We start from the raw sequence: 17111 nt of genomic DNA on the forward strand, positions 1-17111 counted from the left end.
CGGTGCTGGTCTCAGCCTCCAGGTCCCACTTCCGGAGGTTCATCCCCGGGCCCTGCCAGCCAAGCCGTGCCCTCGCTGGTGACCAGCGGTGGGGTCCAGCGCGGGGTCTGCTGGGGGCGCCGCTCCCCCCAGGGCCTCCCCTCAGGCTCCTGGGGGCCAGGGGGGCCTCTGGCGCTGGGGTGGGGGCTCCTCTGGCCCAGCCCAGCCACTGACCCACTGCTCGCTGCCTGGGCCACGACCCTCACCCTGGCAGAGAGGAGGCGCGTGGAGGCGAGGAACCGTGGGCGCCTCCCTGATGGACACGGGGGCCAGAGCCGCTGCAGGAGGGTGTTTCATGACCGACAGTTTGGCATCCGGGTGCCGACGTGTGGAGCGCGCAGGGGGACAGCCCCGGTGGCTCCAGCACAGCCCAGCCTGCCTGGGTCCCAGCCACACCCCTCCCCTCTCTCCTGCCGCCCTGGGGGGCCCTTGGTGTCCCCTGGGGAATGGGGCTGAGGGGCCCGCTGGGGAGACGGGCAGAGTGCCGAGGCCAGGTGCCACTGCTGCCCGTCAGGCCTGTCTCAGGGCAGGGGCCCCTACCGGGCTCCCGCTGGGGACTGAGGACAGCACAGCACCGCCGAGCTGCTATCGACCGGGGCCAGGCCCTGGGTCAGCAGATCCGTCCCATTGATTAGATGGACGCTGGCTTGCGGGGCCTGGGGGCAGCCTGTGCTGCGGGGCCACGGGGAGAGCGCGGGTTCAGAGCAGTCTTTCCCATCCCACCCCGCCGGGCACCTGGGACCCAGGGGTCTCTGTCGCTGCTGGGGTCAGCGGGCAGGGCTGAGTGGAGGCTGGCTGGCCGGGGCCCCCGCCCCCTCACTGGGCGCTGGCTGCTGTGGGCTGCCCGCCGGCCCTCCGATCGATGCGGGAGGGGCCTGCGGCTGGGCCCCCGTGGACCTCGCCGGCCGCGCTCCCTGCTAATGAATTGGGCTTTGATCCGTCAGACCGCGGCCTCCACCTGCCCGCCTGGCTCCGGAGCGGGGTGGCCTAGCGAGGCAGGGTGGGCCGGCGGCCTTGTCCTGCAGCCCCCGGCCGCCCGGCCTCTGGTTAGGAGCTGAGCCCTGGGAGCGGAGCCCCCAGCCCCCTTGTGCTTATCACCTTGGCAACGGGACCCCACCTGGGCTGTGGCTCCCTGAGAGCCCCTCCTCCCAGCCCGGCCGCCTTTTCCTCCTTGGCTGTGGCTACCCCCAGGGGAGGGGGGCCCGGCCTGGGGGTCCCCCCAGCCTCTGCCGCAGCTCCTCCCACAGCATCACCCCACCCCCACAGCTGCAGCCACCCTCCTGGGGGTCAGGCCCCAGCCCCCCATGGAGACTCAGAGCCCCTGACCCCGAGTGGGTGAGTGAGCACCCCAGGGGGCAGCACTGTGGGGAGCGGCTGGGCAGGGCACAGGCCTGGCCCCGCAGCCCCTGGCCACTCACTCACCCCATGGTCATCACCACTGTGTGACTACCCTAGCCAGCACCCCCGGCCGGGCCTTGTACCACCGCCAGTGACACCACAGCGGCCGGCACACACCTCGCCTCCCGTCCACGCTGCTGGCCACCGCGGTCTGCACTCCTGGACCGGGCCGGGCTGTGGGCGGGTGGGGGCGGGGGACGGCCCGGGCCGCGGGCAGGGGCCGCAGTGGGTGACGGTTAACGGCCGCTGTCGGACTGTGCGTCTCCGCCGGCAGCCGCGCGGTACCAAGGCTAATGGATTTGTGAGGCCAGATTGATTTTTCATTAATTTGGTAAAAATCTTTTCCTCCCCCCTATAATTCTGTCTTAAAGCGCTCCCCGACAGCTCGATAAGTCACTCTGCCTTAGTGCAGGCCTGGCTCGCCCTCGGGCGGGGGAGGGGCCCAGCAGCTGCCAATCAGTGCAGGCCCGCGGCCCAGTGGCGAAGGCTGGCTCTGGGCAGCCCTGGTGACCCCGCCCGAGTGGAACCAGCCTGGGAGGGGAGCTGCCCGGGCCTCTCTGCCCCAGGTCCTGCAGCCGCAGCCCAGACTCAGCGGCTGCTCCCGGCCTCGCTTCCCCCCCCAACCCTGGTCCCACCCTCCCCCGCTCCTGCCCCTGCTGCCGTGGGGGCCCCCACCCTGCACAATCCCCCCCGCCCAGGGCTCCTAGGCCCACCGCCCTCACCAGGGCTTGGTGACCCGGGTTTCACTCCAGTGCCAGCCCCAGAGCCTGTGTCCAGCGGCTTCCTAGACAATGTGCCCTCGGCATCTGCCGGGGTCCCTGGACGGCCAGCACCACCCAGGCCCCTCCCTCCCGCTCTGCAGCCAGGGACCTTGGTAGCAGTGGGTGGTGGGGACGGCGCTGGGGAGGGAGGGGGGTAGTGCTGACGTCAGCAATGATGGGCGTGTGTGCCTTGCCTGTGCTGCGAGCCCTTGCGCCATTGCATGACGGACAGGCTGTGCAGGCTGTGTTCAGACCGGGCGAGGGAGGGGAGCAACTCCGTGGGCCTCTCCCCCCTGAGCCCCAGGATCTCCGGTTACGACACCTGAGCCCCCGGTAGGGATGCTCGGGCCACACTGAGCACCTCCCCACAGAAGCCTGGGCTCCACCGGGCACCCATGCCCTCCCCGCCTGGCTTTGTCCCCGCCCACTGGGGGCTGGGGTCTGGGTGGTGCCTTGGGGTGCTCCTGTCCACCCAGGGCCTGCCGGGGGGACGCTCCAACCCCAGACTGGCAGGGACGGTCGCAGCCTTTGGGCCTGGTGTCACCTCCTGGATGGCAGCTCCAGGGCCTGCCCGTGAGGCCCAGATCCCTCCTGTCCCCTCACGCCTGGAGGCAGGCGGCCTGGAGCAGGCAGGAGGCTGCCATGTGTGCCTCACCCGGGAAACCAAGGCCAGAGCCGCTGCTTGCTCTCCCTGCCCGGGCACTGGGCCGGCCCCGACTGCCTGGCCAGGCTGCCCGCCTTGCCCCGGGGACCTAGCCCAGGCCCTCTTCACCGCTCAACTGCACTGGACGCCCAGCCCTGGCCCTGAGGCGGGCCTCAGCTGCCCGTGGGGCACCGCAGCTGCCGGGGGCGCCCGGGTGTGGGGGTGGGCTGGACCCCTCTCCCCTCCGACAGGGCGCGGCTGGCACGGGGACACGGGGCAGGGAGGTCCTCCCACCCTGGACCCTACCTCCCACCTGCCCCTGGCTCGCCTCTGTCGCAGCCCCCGCCCCCGCCGCGCTTTCCTCTCCCACATTAATCTCCGCCTGCTCTGCTGACCCAAGCTAAACCCCGCCGCGCTTCCTCTCCCACATTAATCTCCGCCTGCTCTGCTGACCCAAGCTAAACGGCGCTCGCTTCTCCCTCTCGGCAGATTTCTGTTGGCAAAGCAAAAAGGACCGCGGCCTCGCTCCCCCGCCGCCGCCGCCCGGCCTTCCCCGGCCCACGGCACCTCCCCGGCCCCCAGGGCCCTGGCTCGGAGGGGACCCCTGCTCCCGCGAGGCGCACATCTGCCCTGGGATTCCAGGCGCCCTGGGCAAATCGGCCTGGCCCCTGCCTGTGACCCACAGTGACAGGGACGTGGCCAGGGCCAGGCCCGGGTGGGCACCCCGCTCTCCTGAGAGCCGCCCATCTGGGAAGGCCTCGGCCAGGCAGGCTCTTGTGGCCAGGTCCCTGGGGGACACCAAGCACGCTCAGTGCGGCCCCAGGGCCTGAGCAGGCCACCTTCCTGCAAAAGCGCTGGCCCCTGGCAGAACGTAGGCTGACGCTGCTTCCACGGGCGACGCTGGGCGCTGGACAGGCAGGCCCATCCCCATGGCCAGCTGCCCATGTGGGGGAGGACAGGGGCTGTGACAAGCCCTGGTGGCAGGGCGGCCCCAAGGGACGGAGGCACAGGGGGAGCGGCCTGCGGGCTGGCGGGTGTGAGGGGCAGGAAGCTGAGCACAGCCCCGGGGAGAGTCCAGGCCTGGGGCGCCCGGGACGGGAGGCAGCCGCTGCGTCCCCCTGGGTGGGCCCACCCTGCCGTCTGCCATCAGCACCATCAGCGCAGCCGCACTCATCAGGGTCTGCTGACACGGGGCTTCTCCCCCAGGAGGGCGGAGGTGCACCTGGCCCCCCACCCCAGGCACAGACCCTCACCCAGAGGCGAGGACAAGGTGGCAGGGGTCTCAGGCCGCTCCTCCCCATCCGGGGCTGCCTGAGGATCAGCCTTGATCGGGCAGCAGCTGCCCCCTGGTGGCCAGCCTCGCCTCTCGCTGAACCTGCAGGGCCCGGCTCACTGCCCTCCCTGCCCCTCCTTGGGAGCCCGCCCCAGCCCCTCCCTCCAGGGGTGTCTCTCCCAGACGCACGCAGGCCTGGACTCAGGACAGCCAACGCCCCCCGTGCTGCAGCAGGTGCACCTGTGCCCACCCCAGGTGCAAGGGAATGAGAGCGGGGCTGGAGCAGCGGCTCCGGCGCTCAGGGTAGACCCGCAGTTGTGGAGCAAAGCTGCCCACGCCCCACCCACCCATTTCCCCGGCAGAAGGGGGGACAAGCGAGGACGAGGGGACGGGCGGTGGGAGCAGCGGGGGCCCTGAGCAGAGGGGGCTGGCGCCGTGGACACCCCTGGCTCTGTGAGGGAGCTTGGCTTGGCAGGGCTGGGGCCTGTGGGTCTGTGCCCAGGGCAGCTCAGGGCGCAGGGGTCCTGCAGGATGGGTGGACAGGGCAGAGCATGGGGGAGAAGGCTCCCACCCGGGTGACGGGGATGGGAGCTCGGGTGTGGGTGAGTCACCCACTTAGCACCCCAGCACCGCACTCAGAACCTCGTGCACTGTGGTGTTTAATGGTGGTCCTGGGGGGGGGGGGAGAGCGCCAGTCACAGCTGCCCCGGGCGCTCAGGGCTGGGCACCGCAGCCTCCACGGCAGCACGGGGCACGGCGGGGCCTCGGGTCTTGCCCCCCTTGGCCGTGCGGCTCCAGCCGAGGAGGCGCCGGGGGCTGGGCGGCCCTGGGGCCGGCTCTCCACCATGCTGCCGCTGGCTCCTCAGGGGCAGGGCTGGCCGCCGGTCCCCTGCTGGGACAGACACACGCTGGTCAGCTCAGCTGGCTGGCTGAGGGTCTGCTGGGGGCTCTGGTGGGACAGCCGGGCAGTGGATGGGCGCAGCTGTGTGGCGGGTGAAGCCCAAGGAGGGGCTGTGCTCCCAAAAGCCAACCGGGCAGGGGCCACCCCGTGAGGGCACCCCAGTAAGGCCACCTTGGTGAGGGTCACCCCAGTGAGGAGCACCGCAGCAGGGCCACCCCAGCGAGGGCCACCCTGGTGAAGGCCACCCTGGCAGGGCCACCCCAGCGGGGCACCTGCACCTCCGGGGACAAGGAGGGCGGGGACCAGCCCTGGGCCCGCGCTCACCGCGGCAGGCAGTGTGGGGCCGGGCAGCAGCGACACCACCTGCAGGCTGGCGCCGGCCTCGCCCGCCGCCCTCAGCTGCGCCACCACCTCGGTGTGCTTCCACCACCGGCACGGCTGCCCGTTCACCGACACGATGTAGTCGCCCTCCTTCAGGCCGGCCGCCTGCGGGCACAGGGAGCCATGAGCCAGAGCGCGCGCTTCGCCCCAGCCCGGGCCGCGGGGCCCCTTACCGCAGCCCGGCCCCCGGGGGCCACAGCCGCGACGAGCACCGGCGAGTCTCCCCGCAGCGTGAGGCCGAATCCGTCCTCTCCGCGGGTCAGGTGCACGGGCCCCACCAGCCGCCACCGGTTCCTAGCCGAGAACACGGACAGGGGTCCCTAGGGGGTGGGTGGTCAGCCATCAGAGGCCTGGCTGGGCCGCACCCCCCAAGCCGGAACAGCTGGGACAGGAGTGCTGCGGGGGCGGGGCCACGGGAGGCGGGCCCACGGCGGGAGGCGGTGCCGTGGGGCGGGGCCATGGTGGGAGGCGGGGCTGCAGGGGCGTGGTCACAGGGAGGCGTGGCCACGGGGAGGCGGGCCCCGCCGGGTGGGCTCACCAGCCGGTGGAAGAGGTCAGTCCCCTTGCCCCCTGCCAGGCTGGGCGTCCTGACCTCTGGCTTCTGCTGGGTCTTAGCTGAAAGACGAGAGGCGGAGCTAACTCAGGCCTGGATTCAGCCGGGAGAGCCCCTCCGGGGCAGCCTGCCCTGCCCACGGACCCGTCCCGGTCCCTCCCCACGGTCCGCCAAGCTGCCCCCATGGTGCCGAGGCGCGTGTGGGATTCCGTACGAGTGGCGGCCTGCACCTAGGCCCGGCGGAACTGGGACCCCTCCCAGAGACCGCCAGGCCTGCACCTCCGGGAGCACCAGTGCCGGCGCACCCCCCCCACCCACCGAGGGTCGCACCCCCCAGCCCTGGCTGCTCACGCTGGATGTCGGGGGCCTCGGCCACCTCGGAGAAGTCGTCCTCGCGGTCGAGCTGCGAGTAGCGGGCCAGCGAGCGCCGCAGGGCGCGGGCTACGGCCGCCTGCAGCAGGTCCACCTGGCGCAGCACCCGGCAGAGCGCGTGCAGCCGCAGGGCCTCCTCCTGGCCCAGGATGGCGCGCTTCAGGTGGGCCTTGGCTGCGCGGGGGCAGAGCGCCGTCACACGCGGAGCCCGGGCCCGCCCCCGGGGTGCAGCGGGACTCGGGGACCCGGGGCGCGACCCCCTCACCCAGCCGCCGGCGTTCCTCGGGCTCCGCGGGGAACACCTGCTCGCGGGACGGGGGCGGTCCGGCTGTGGGCAGAGCGGCCGTGAGCCCGGGCACCGGCCTCTGCCTGCAGGCGCGGGTGCGGGGCGCGGGGCGCGGGGCGCAGGCGGGCACTCACGGGCGCCGTCGCAGAGGGCAGCGGCCGCGTGGTAGTGGGCCAGCGCGCGGAAGTGCTCGGCCTTGACCTGCACCAGCGCAGTCCAGGAGGTGGGGAAGCAGCTGTGGGCCGGCTGCTGGGCCATGGCCGCCTGCACGCGCCGGTATTCGGCCGCCACCTGCCGACGGGCACGGGGTGGGGTCCAGGCGGCCGCTGTGCCCCCGCGGGGGTGGGGGGGGGCAGAGACTCTGAACCCGGGCCCCTGACCGGCCTCACCTGGGCGGCCTCCTGCGCCAGGCAGTCGTGGGGGGCCGCGGGGGTGAGCGAGAGGCCCTCGAAGGCGCACTCCTGGGCCTGGGCGGCCATGAGCCGCTCCAGCGCGCAGAGGGAGGCCGCGCTCATGTCCGGGCTGGGCGCCTGCGAGAAGTTCCCGCTCAGGAAGCAGAAGGCGCCTGCGGAGGGAGACGGCGCTCACAGCGGCGCGCCCCGCGGCCGCCCGCCGCGCGGGCCCCGGGGGCTGCCTCACCAGCCGCGCTCTGGAAGGCCCGGCCGGCCCAGCCTGGCGCCCTCGGCGCAGCGGCGGTCCTGCCGGGCGGCGATCTGCGAGTGCAGGGCGCCCAGGTTGAACAGCACGCTGCCCTTCTCGAAGGCCAGCGCCCCGCTGCTGCGCAGGGAGCCCCGTGAGCGCGTCGTACCTGCGGGGGAGGGGCAGGTCAGGCCGCGCCCCCTCCGGCCAGCCGGCCGCCGCCCTGGGGCCCGCGCTCACCAGTGGAAGACCGGCCCCAGGCTCCGGGCCGGCGCGGAGAAGCGGGCGTCCAGGAAGCAGAGCTGGTTGTAGTAGGCCGCGAGCAGCTCCAGGCCGGCCTCGTCCCGGCTGGGGGTTCCGCATGGCCTGCGGGGCGGGAGCCCTCCACTCTCACCCACCCCGGGAGCCTGGGCGAGGCCCATGCAGGGCCCGAGGGCCCCGCACCAGGGCCTCCGAGAAGGCGCACGCTGCACCCCCCGCGGCCCCGCCCAGACACAGGGCCCCGCCCACCTGCCGCAAGCCCTCCAGCTCCCTGATCTCGGCCTCGTAGGAAGCCCCATCCTCTCCAAAATGCGCAGAGATCAGCTCCTGGGGAAGGGGCAGGTGTGGGCACAGAACCCCGTGCCTGGCGGCTGGTGGGGCGGGGCCACAGAGCAGGGGTGCCCCAGGCCTGCCCCCCCCCCCACCGCGCAGAAGTGGAGCTGGGACTCACACACGCCCCCCTAGGAATCCCCACGGCCACCGGGTGGCAGGTGTGGGCATAGAGCCCCGGTGCCTAGTGGCTGGTGGGGTCACAGAGAAGGGGTGCCCCAGCCCCCCCCAGGCAGAAGTGGAGCTGGGACTCACACACACCCCCCTAGGAATCCCCATGGCCACCGGGCAGCAGGTGCCACCCGAAGGCATGCAGGGGGCCACTTTCCCCCGCGGGACACGGCCCAGTCCCAAGCCCCTGCAGGATCACCTGGGCTGGCGTGGGCTGCGTGCTGGCCCCGAGCCAGAGACCCTCATGGGGAGAGCCCAGTGGGGCTCCCGGCGGGCCCAGGCCAGTGACCCCCATGCCAGGGCAGGCACACATCCAAGCCCGCCGTGAGGTCAGCCCGCAGCCCTGGGTGTGGGCACTAACACACTGGCCGTTTCCGCCACAACCCTGGGGGGCCCAGGTCAGCCCTCCCTGCTCTGGGCCTTATCTGCTCAGGGAGAGTCTCAGGGCAGGACCCCCCCCCGGGCCCCCAGAGGGCAGGGCAGGGCAGGACAGGGTCCCCCCAGGGTTCAGGGCAGGGCAGGGCCCCCCATGGGCCCCCAGAGGGCAGGGCAGGGCCCCCCCTAGGGTCCCCCAGCCCAGGGCTGCTCCTACCTGCAGGGGTGTAGCCCAGTCCAGTTCCTTGGTCTCCTTCAGGCCCAGGGGGATCATGGGGGCAGTGACGCCATCACTAGGACCAGAAGCGTGGACCCTGCACCCTAAGGCCGGACGTCTGTGCCTGGACACCGCCGCCGCCCTGAGCGCTGGGGGTCGCGCCCCAGCCCCCCCATTTGGCCCCGCCCCCACCAGGGCCCCGCCCCTCCCCTCGGCCCCTCACCGCGCACCTGCTGGGCTGGGCCTCTTCGGGGCTGCCGAGCTCCTGCAGCTCCTCCTGCAGCAGCTGCAGGCTGGAGTTGACGCGGCTGAGCTCCAGGGCCACCGTCTCCCTGACCTGGCTGTTGCTGGTGGCTCTGTGGGGTCGGGAGCCCCAGCCCCAGAGCCGACCTGTGAGCGGGGCCCACCCAGCTCCTTCCTGGGGGCTGTGCGCCTCCCGAGCCCCCGTGGTGCCCCCCCGTGGCACCGCAGGTCGGGGCAGGGCTCCTCCAGGTGCCTCGCAGCAGCTCAAAGACGACCGCCCCAGTGGGCCGTGTGGAGGCCCAGGCAGGGCCCTGGTCCCAGAGAGGCCCCCAGCCTCCCCCCCCCCCCAGCCCAGGAAGTCGCACAGCCCCATGGGCCATCTGCCTGCCCGCCCCTCTCCCCGCTGAGCCGCGGGGCGGCCCTGCCTGGTCACGGCTGGCTCACCGGTAGAGGTTCTCGGCGCCCGCGCGCATCTGTAGCTCCTTCTCCATCTGCTGCCGGATCCGGGCCCCGCAGCTCTGCAGCCGGCTGCGCCGCGTCTGCGCAGGGGACTCATGGCCCTGCAGGACCACAGAGCCCCGTCACAGCGCACCCGCGGGCCGCCCTGGGAGCCCGCGGTCCGACCCAGCCAGGCCAGGGGCAGGGGGGTCCCTGCCCTGTGGGGTCCCGCAGAACCCCACAGGCCCAGCCCCCGAACACGCAGGCCAGGGTCCAGTGCCTCCCTCAGCCGCAGAGCCGCCCACGCCCTCCGACCCCTTGGTCTGGCCCCAGCCCCTCTCACTGGTCGCCCGCTTTTTCACATTAACCTCTGTCTACAGCCCGCCTAGCAAGGCAAGGTGCGCCTCCTCCAGGAAGCCCACCTTTCCTGCGGGCCCCGCTGAGGCCTAGGGCAAGGCCCTCCCACAGGTGGCTGTGGCTCTGCAGCCCAGGCACCTGGCCAGGTCTGGCTCCAGGGCAGCGCCCTCAGGGCCTGCAGGTGGCAGGTGCACAGCATGTGAGCTGGCAGTGAGCCTGGGCCAGCCCTGAAGGCACTCGGGCCCCCTCCTGCACTTCCTCCCAGCACTGCTGGGCGCCCGAGGTGGCTGAGCCTCACCTGAGCCGGCCAGGGTCTCCCCAGCCAGGTCACCAGCCAGCCCACGGCTGGTGGGAGGAGCTTCCCAGCGGACGGCTGCTTGGGCGCTGCCGCAGGCCTTGTACGGGAGAAGTGGGCCTATGGCCGGTTCAGGCCAGTTCAGATCCCCGGGCTCAGCCCCTCCCAGCGGGACCTCCCAGAGGCCCCACGGAAGCCCCATGCTGTGGTGTGGAGGAGGCTCCTGCACTGCCACCACCTTGGACCATGGCCCAAGCCGACCTCCAGGGCCAGCTCAAGAGGCTTGTCAGTCAGGGAAGGCTTCCCGGAGGAGGGCGCTGGGCTGGGCTGTGAAGGGCAGGGGCCTCCAGTGACCCTCTGGTACCAGAGCAGACCCACCCGGCCAGACAGCGCGGACACGGCCATGCCCAGCGCCCGCCCGTGCAGAAGGGGCAAGCTGAGGCCATGGCCGCCTGTCCACGGGCGGGGCCGCCCCAGGGAGAGGGGCCGTCATAGCCAAGGCTATTGGCCCAGGGGTCCTGCTGCAGTTCCTGTGGGTTCCAGGGGCTCGGGCCACCAGCCCCACCGAGACGGGCGCTGGGCATGGCCCCGGCCACAGGGCTGCCTTCCTGGGCGCGGCGGCCACTGTCTCTCGCCTCCCTGCAGGCACCAACTGGCCTGAGTGGCCCCTGCAGGAGCGGGGGCCCCTGACACCCCAGTGCCCGTCCCTGCCCTGTACCAGCAGAGAACAGATGGACCACGGTCCCCGGGGGTCCCCCCAGGAGTGTGTGTGTGTGGGCAACACGGAAACAAACACGCCACACCCCTGCTGCTCGGCCCAGGCCCAGCCCCAGCGCAGGGACCGCCGGGCAGCTGGCAGGAAAATGTGGGCGGAGGTCAGGCAGGGCCAGCCCCAGCCCCCACCCCAGCCGGGTCAGCTCTGGCCAGAGCCCAGTCCCTGCAGGCCAGCTGCCCCCTCAGAGCCCCGGCCCTGAGGCCCACCCAAGGTGTCACCGGCACAGAGGAGCCCGGGGCGGTGGAAATCCTCCCTCTGCCACCACGCGGGAGGGGACAGAGCATGGGTGTGGCCACGGGGGTCCCGGGGATGCAGTGGCTGTGGGATCCCCCACAGGAAGGGCGTCTCGGGTTCCTGAGTTCCCCCAGGCAGGCCCCACTCTCGCAGCCTGGCCTAGCTGGGCCACGTCTGGAGTTTCTAAGTTTAAATATTTATTTATTTGAAAGTGTGTGTGGAGAGAGAGAGAGAAGTCTTCCATCCACTGGCTTACTCCCTAAATGCCCCCAACAGCAGGGGCTGGGCCAGGCTGTGGCCTGGAAGTCCAGAGCCGGGTCTCCCACGTGGGCGCAGGGGCCCAAGCACTGGGCCCTCTGCTGCCGCCCAGGGGCATTAGCAGGGGCTGGGCCAGGAGCAGAGCCGCGTAACCCGCTATGCCCCAGTGCCTGTCCCCAGGCCCAAGAGTCTGTGTGCCCAGGGAGTGCTGGCGTCCATTCAGGCTGAAGAACCTCGGACTGACCTGGTGGTGAGCTGCAGACCCCCGGGAGGGCCACAGCCCACCGCCCCGGACTGCGGGGACTGCCTGGGCTGAGCCACCTCACCCAGGGCCCCTGGCCGGCCTGCCCGCCCGGTCATCCCAGGGTGTGGTCAGGACGCAGCGGCCAGCGAAGCCACTGCAGACGGCTCCTGCCCCGTGTCCAGGCTGGCAACCAGCACGGGGCAAGGCCAGCGCTCCCCCTGCCGGCCACCCGCAGCCGTGGCGGAGACACACCTGTGGTGCACAGGGACTGGGCCCTCGGGGGCTCTGGTCAGCACCGCCTGGCCACTTGCGTACCTGCAGCCTAAGCCCCGGCTGACGCCCCCACCCCCGAAGACCGGAGCCCCAGACAAGGAAGCTGACCGGAGCCAGCCCAGGGGCCCGGTGCAGCCCGGCGTCCTGGGACTGCGCGCGACCGAGAGCCCCCGGGCCGGGGCGGCCTCCAGCGGGGCCGCGCGGCAGGCAAGCAGCGGACGCTGTCCCAGGCGGCCTCGACAGGTCTCCGCCCCAGCACACACACCGGCGTCCGGCAAGGGGCTTGGGAGGGCCGGCGAGGCGGCGCGGGGACCAACGGCCCGGCTGCGGCGACCCCACGGGACAGCCAGCTCCGGGGGGCGCCGAGGGCGCGGGCCGGGCCGGGTCACAGGCCGGAGCCCACACCTGCCCGAGGGGTGTGGCTCCCAACAGGGAGGCCGCCGGGCCTCAGCTTCCGCAGCGCCAAGGCCAGGACCGAGAGACCTACGGGGGGGGGGGGGGAGGGCGGGTCCGGGACCCCCACCCAGTCCCCACGCCCACCTGGCCGCCGCTGCCGGCCGCCTGCAGCCGGCCGACGTCTTCGCCGGCGCCGGGGCCTTCCGGCTTCTCCTCCAGGATCATCGCCGCTCCCGGGAGCCGTCCCGCGTTCGGAGACCCGCACCCCGGCCGCCGCCACGCGCGCCGCGGACAGAGCTCTCCCCGGGAGCGGGCGGCTCCGGCGTGCGAAACTTGCCTTTGCCCAATCGCTGGCGGCCGCCGCTTGACGGACGGCAATACCGACCAACCAGAGAACAAAAGAGGCGGGCTCCGGGGGCCAGCCCCCGTCCCGCTCGGCCCGCGGAGTCCCGGGGAACTCGGTTACCCTGGCAACCGCGGACACTGCGCAGGCGCCGCGGGACAGGGAAACCCCGCGTCGCGGTGGGCGCGGAGGTCGGGTCCCGGCCGCTGGCGCCGGTGCGGGACGTCTAGCGGTCTCCCCGGCAACGGGACCCTCTAGGGGACGGTGCGCGGTGGGGACTGGAAACGGTTTTGTCGGCGGACAATGCCTGCTTTCTTTCGGGCGCGCCGCGCGCAGCGAGGCTTCCAGAACCTTCCATAGCCGCCCCTGCGCTCCGGGGCCTCTGATCGCTGGGGCCTGCGGGTCCCGCGGGGCGCTCGGGGGCGCGGTGCGGGCGGCCAGACCCGGCCGAGCGGGCAGGCCCCGACCATGGCCCGCTCGCGTCAGAGCCCCGCGGGCTCGCAGGCCTCCTGCACGGGTCTCTCCTCACGCCCCCTGGCCAGGGCGCGTCCTTCCCCGGTGGCCTTAGGGGCCCCTTGCACCCTCCGCCTGACTCGCACCAGCCACGAGGTGTCCTCGGCCAGCGCCCCCACCGCTGGCTCCGTGGTCCAGGCGCCGCCGCCTTTGTGTGGGGCTTCCACGCGGGTCGTCTCGGCCCTCTGTGCCCGCGCGGAGACCCCAGCGCTCTCAGTAGCCCTCAGAGTCGCCCGTGTGCCCAGGAGGCCTGGGCAGTGCCTGGGAGATGTGACGGGGGTGACCAGGTTGGGCCGGGGGGGCGCGCTGGCAGCTGGCCCCTGGCCCCTGGGCCGGCAAGATCCCCGGGTTTCAAGCATCTGTGGATTCCTCTGGAGTGAGCCCCGCCACCGTGGCTGACCCTAGGCTGACCCCTGGATGCGAGGACACGACCGGGCGGAGTGTGTGGCCCGAGGGGCGCTCCTGGGCGGCTGGGGCAGCCTGCAGGGGGAACCGCGTGGCCCAGCAGGTGGACAGGGCGACCTGCGGTCCTGAGCGCGCTGGGAGGAGACTCCAACGGAGGGTAGGAGGCGCGGCCGCGCGTGGAAAGTGCTAGCCCCCTGCCCCTGCACTGACCTGGGCCCTGGGGGCTTCAGGTAGCCAGGTCTGTCCCTCGGCCACCAGGGCTGCCGGCATTCCAGGTCCCGTTTTGGGTGCAGCTTCCTGCGGGGAGGTGCGTGGGCGGCAGCCGAGCGTGGCTGCGGTGTTGCTGCGCCCACGTGGCAGACCCGGCTGGAGGTGCCCAGCCCCTGGCTGTTGTGCGCCTTTGGGGCGTGAAGGTCAGTCGGGAGAGTCTCTGGCGCTCTGCCTTCCACATAATAAATAATCCGTAGGAGGAAGACAGCAAGCACCATCCCCGGGGCAGGGGGCAGCTGGGGGCGGGGAGTCGTGTGAACCCCCGCTAGGCTGCCCTTGGGGGCTGCGCTGTCTGCTGGCCGCGCCCAGGACCCCGCGATGCCAGTGCATTCCCGCTGGCTTCTTCGCGAGCCACCACCCCGCAAGTCCCAGTGACACCTCTCGGGAGCCAGAGCCCTTTCCCAGCGAGGTCCGAGTTAACGGGAACTTAAGTCGCCTAAAACGGAAGTGGAGAGAGGGAGCTGAGCGAGGGCGTCTGTGGGAAGGCACGTGACTGCCTGTGCGGGCACCACAGGGGGTTTAGCCCCGGTTCCGAGGTTCCCACGCTTCTGGGCTGGGGGGAGCCACTCCCCTCAATGCCGCATCCCACAGCGGCGCTGGTCCCTGTCCAGGCCGCTCCACTTCCGATCCAGCTCCCTACGAACGCTCTACGGAGGCAGCGGAAGACGCCACACACGGGAGACTTGGGCGGAGTTCTGGGCTCCTGGGCACACACGTGGAGACTTGGGCGGAGTTCTGGGCTCCTGGGCACACACAGGAGACTTGGGCGGAGTTCTGGGCTCCTGGCTCCGGACCAGCTCAGCCCTGGCCTTGCTGCCATTTGGGGTGTGCACCGTGGAAGACCCCTGTCTCCACCTCTGCCTTTCAAATAAGGTAAATAAACAAAGAATTGCAACGCGTGCAGACCAGGAGTTAGTGCCCTGAATGCAAGGGCGTCTAGAATGGATTTTGAAACAAAGCTAAGTAGGAAAAACGGGCACCAGCGGCCAGCAGCCCAGGCCCAGCCAGGAGAGCAGACGCCACCAGCGCTTCCGAGGCTGGAATGTGGGAGCCCGGAGCCGGGCGGCGCACCCGCTGCCGCTGCAGAACGCTGGGTCCACACTGCGCCGCTGCTGCCAGAGGCCCGGGCTCGGCCCCTCTCCCCTTCCCCAAGTGCCCGGGGCCAGGCCTCCAGCCTCCCTGTGGACGAGCTGCTGGGTACCCTGGCCCCCGTGGAGACGGTGGCCCAGGGCGACAGCCACTCGTACCAGAAAGGAGCAGCCCACAAAACCGAAAATGCAGGTTGCCGACAGACACGCAGGAGCACGCGTGAACACACGTGAACGCGCACATAAACTGCACACACATGGACACTGCATGCGGACACGCTGGCGTACACACGTATACACAAGGCACACGTGCACACACACCCCGCACACGTGTGCACCCACGCAATGCATGCACGGGTGTGCACTCCCCCGCACTGCCAGGCCCCAGGAAGCCTTGCTGACACTGGAAGGCCGCCTCCCGCGGAGTCACCTCCTGGAGGCCAGGCCCCAGGCCCCCGGCTACTGGACGTTTATTTATTCATTTATTTACTTGAGAGGCAGGCAGACAGCCCGTGGATGGCTCACTCCCTAAGTGGCCGCGATGTCCGGGCTGGGCCAGGAGCTGGGACTCCACCCCCCCACCCCCCCCCCACCCCGTCCCCCCAGGGTGGCGGCGGTGACTGAAGCTGGCCCAGGGGCCCCCAGTGGATGCCCGCTCCACCGGCCCCACTGTTAAGGACATTTTTAAAAATCTGTGGTTGCCTTGAGGAAGAGAGAAGGAGCTAATGGGGACGCCGCGGTCTCTGGGCCGGCACGGAACTCGATCCAGGTCTCCCAGCAGGAAGCAGGAACACGTCCCCGGGTCCCGGTCGGGGGTCGCGGGGGTCTCGGGGGTCTCGGCCTGCACACAGGGGCCTCGGGAAGCCGGCGGCAGGGAAAGGGCAGGGCACAGGGCGAGGCACCCCCGCGTTCACGCTCCGGCCTCCGGGACCCGCCTGGGTCTCCGTGCGGGACAGGGCCCCGCAGCCTGCGCAGGCTCTCAGACGGCACTGCGCAAGCGCAGGTCTGGGGGCGCGGCCGCCTCCGAGCTAGGCGCAGCCGGGTCCCCAGCCGGGCCCCGCAGTCCCCAGAGGAATCGCCCGCGCAGCTCCCCCACCTGCTGCACGGGATGGCCCAGGAGGGCCAGCGCCGAGCCCCAGCTCGGCCAGGACGGGCCGCTTTCCCGGGCCTGGGCTGTCCAGCTGAGGTCAGTCGCCCGCTTGGCTTGCAGGTGCACTTCCGCAGTGGGAGGGGCCTGGAGGCAGAGCCCTCACCTGGCGCTGCCGGGGTGCCTGCGTGCAGGTGGAGCCCGCCCACCGCGTGCTGACCAGACCAGCTGCCCTCCTGCGCGTCCTCGAGGGTGTGTGGGGCGGCACCGAGGGACACGGGGCTGGAGTCAGCAGATGCGATGCTTGTCACACCGCCCACAGGTGACAACCATCCAGCCCCTTCAGCAAAGCGCGCACGTGGCTGCCCCCCTCCCAGACACACGCGGTCCCAGAGGAGGGACAGGCGTGGGTATTACTGGAGGACAAGTTGAGAAACACTGGGGGGGGGAGGGTGTTTGGCCTGGAGGTGCAACCGCCCGGGTCCCACCTGGGCCCACCTGGGCTTCCTTCCTGGCCCAGCTTCTCCAGTCCCTGGAGGCAGTGGCTCAGGTGACTGGGTTCCTGTCACCCCCGTGGGAGACCTGGACAAGGCTAGAAAGGGCTACTGAGGACACAGCTCCCAGCAGTACCACCCGAACTGTCCTGGGGAGAGGTGGGCATGTGGCCCAGCGGGTGCCACCTCGTCCCATAGCAGAGGGCCTGGCCTGTGGGTGGTCCCGTGGGACTGCCTGCCCTGTCTGTGCGGGAGGTGGGCGGGACCCCCAGCCTGGCTGCTGGCCGGCGGCAGGAGCCCCAGGCCCAGTTCCCCCTTCCCCCTTCCTGTTGGACGCCTTGTGGCTGTGCCTTCGTGACTGATAGAGAGCCGATAAGCAACGCCCACATTCCAGATGGGGCCTGCGTGGCCTGTGTGAAGTCGACTGGTAGGGGTCTTTTGGCATGCTGCCCCTCTGCCCTGCAGAACTGCTGTCACCACCCCAGGTTTGTTCTCCCCCATGAACATCTGTGCCTGATTGCTAATAAGCAGACACGCTCACCAGCCCGAGGCCGGGCTCTTCCAGCCGACGGCTGAGGGTCTCGCACAAAGACCCCCCTGGCCTCGAACCCCCAACCCCGCTGCCGATGCTTCCTGCTGCTGCATCCTGGGTGCTCGTGCTTGGCCCTCCCACAGGCGACACCCAAAGGGCGTTCCAGGCTCCTGGCTTCAGTCCGGCCAGTGCTGGCCACTGTGGGCACTTGGGGAGTGAACCAGCGATCGGAGCCCTGTGTGTCTGTCGCTCTGGTTTTCAAGTAG

The 17111-nt window shown here is 71.6% G+C and overlaps 1 protein-coding gene across 1 annotated transcript; it reads right to left on the reverse strand.

Moving 5' to 3' along the window:
* Nucleotides 1-4765: 4765 nt before the first annotated feature.
* On the reverse strand, nucleotides 4766-12368 carry RHPN1 (rhophilin Rho GTPase binding protein 1). The gene is given in 18 exon segments (XM_062189402.1): nucleotides 4766-5003; nucleotides 5294-5501; nucleotides 5570-5716; nucleotides 5935-6011; nucleotides 6301-6495; nucleotides 6587-6652; nucleotides 6655-6898; nucleotides 6997-7172; nucleotides 7247-7280; nucleotides 7282-7377; nucleotides 7379-7415; nucleotides 7487-7602; nucleotides 7604-7612; nucleotides 7757-7834; nucleotides 8601-8676; nucleotides 8831-8956; nucleotides 9288-9403; nucleotides 12258-12368. Coding segments are annotated over 18 exon segments (2076 nt in total). The 5' UTR covers nucleotides 12339-12368; the 3' UTR covers nucleotides 4766-4809.
* Between the last annotated feature and the right edge of the window lie 4743 nt (nucleotides 12369-17111).

The sequence above is a fragment of the Lepus europaeus genome, chromosome 4 (genome assembly GCF_033115175.1).
Source record: "Lepus europaeus isolate LE1 chromosome 4, mLepTim1.pri, whole genome shotgun sequence".
NCBI classification, from domain to species: Eukaryota; Metazoa; Chordata; class Mammalia; order Lagomorpha; family Leporidae; genus Lepus; species Lepus europaeus.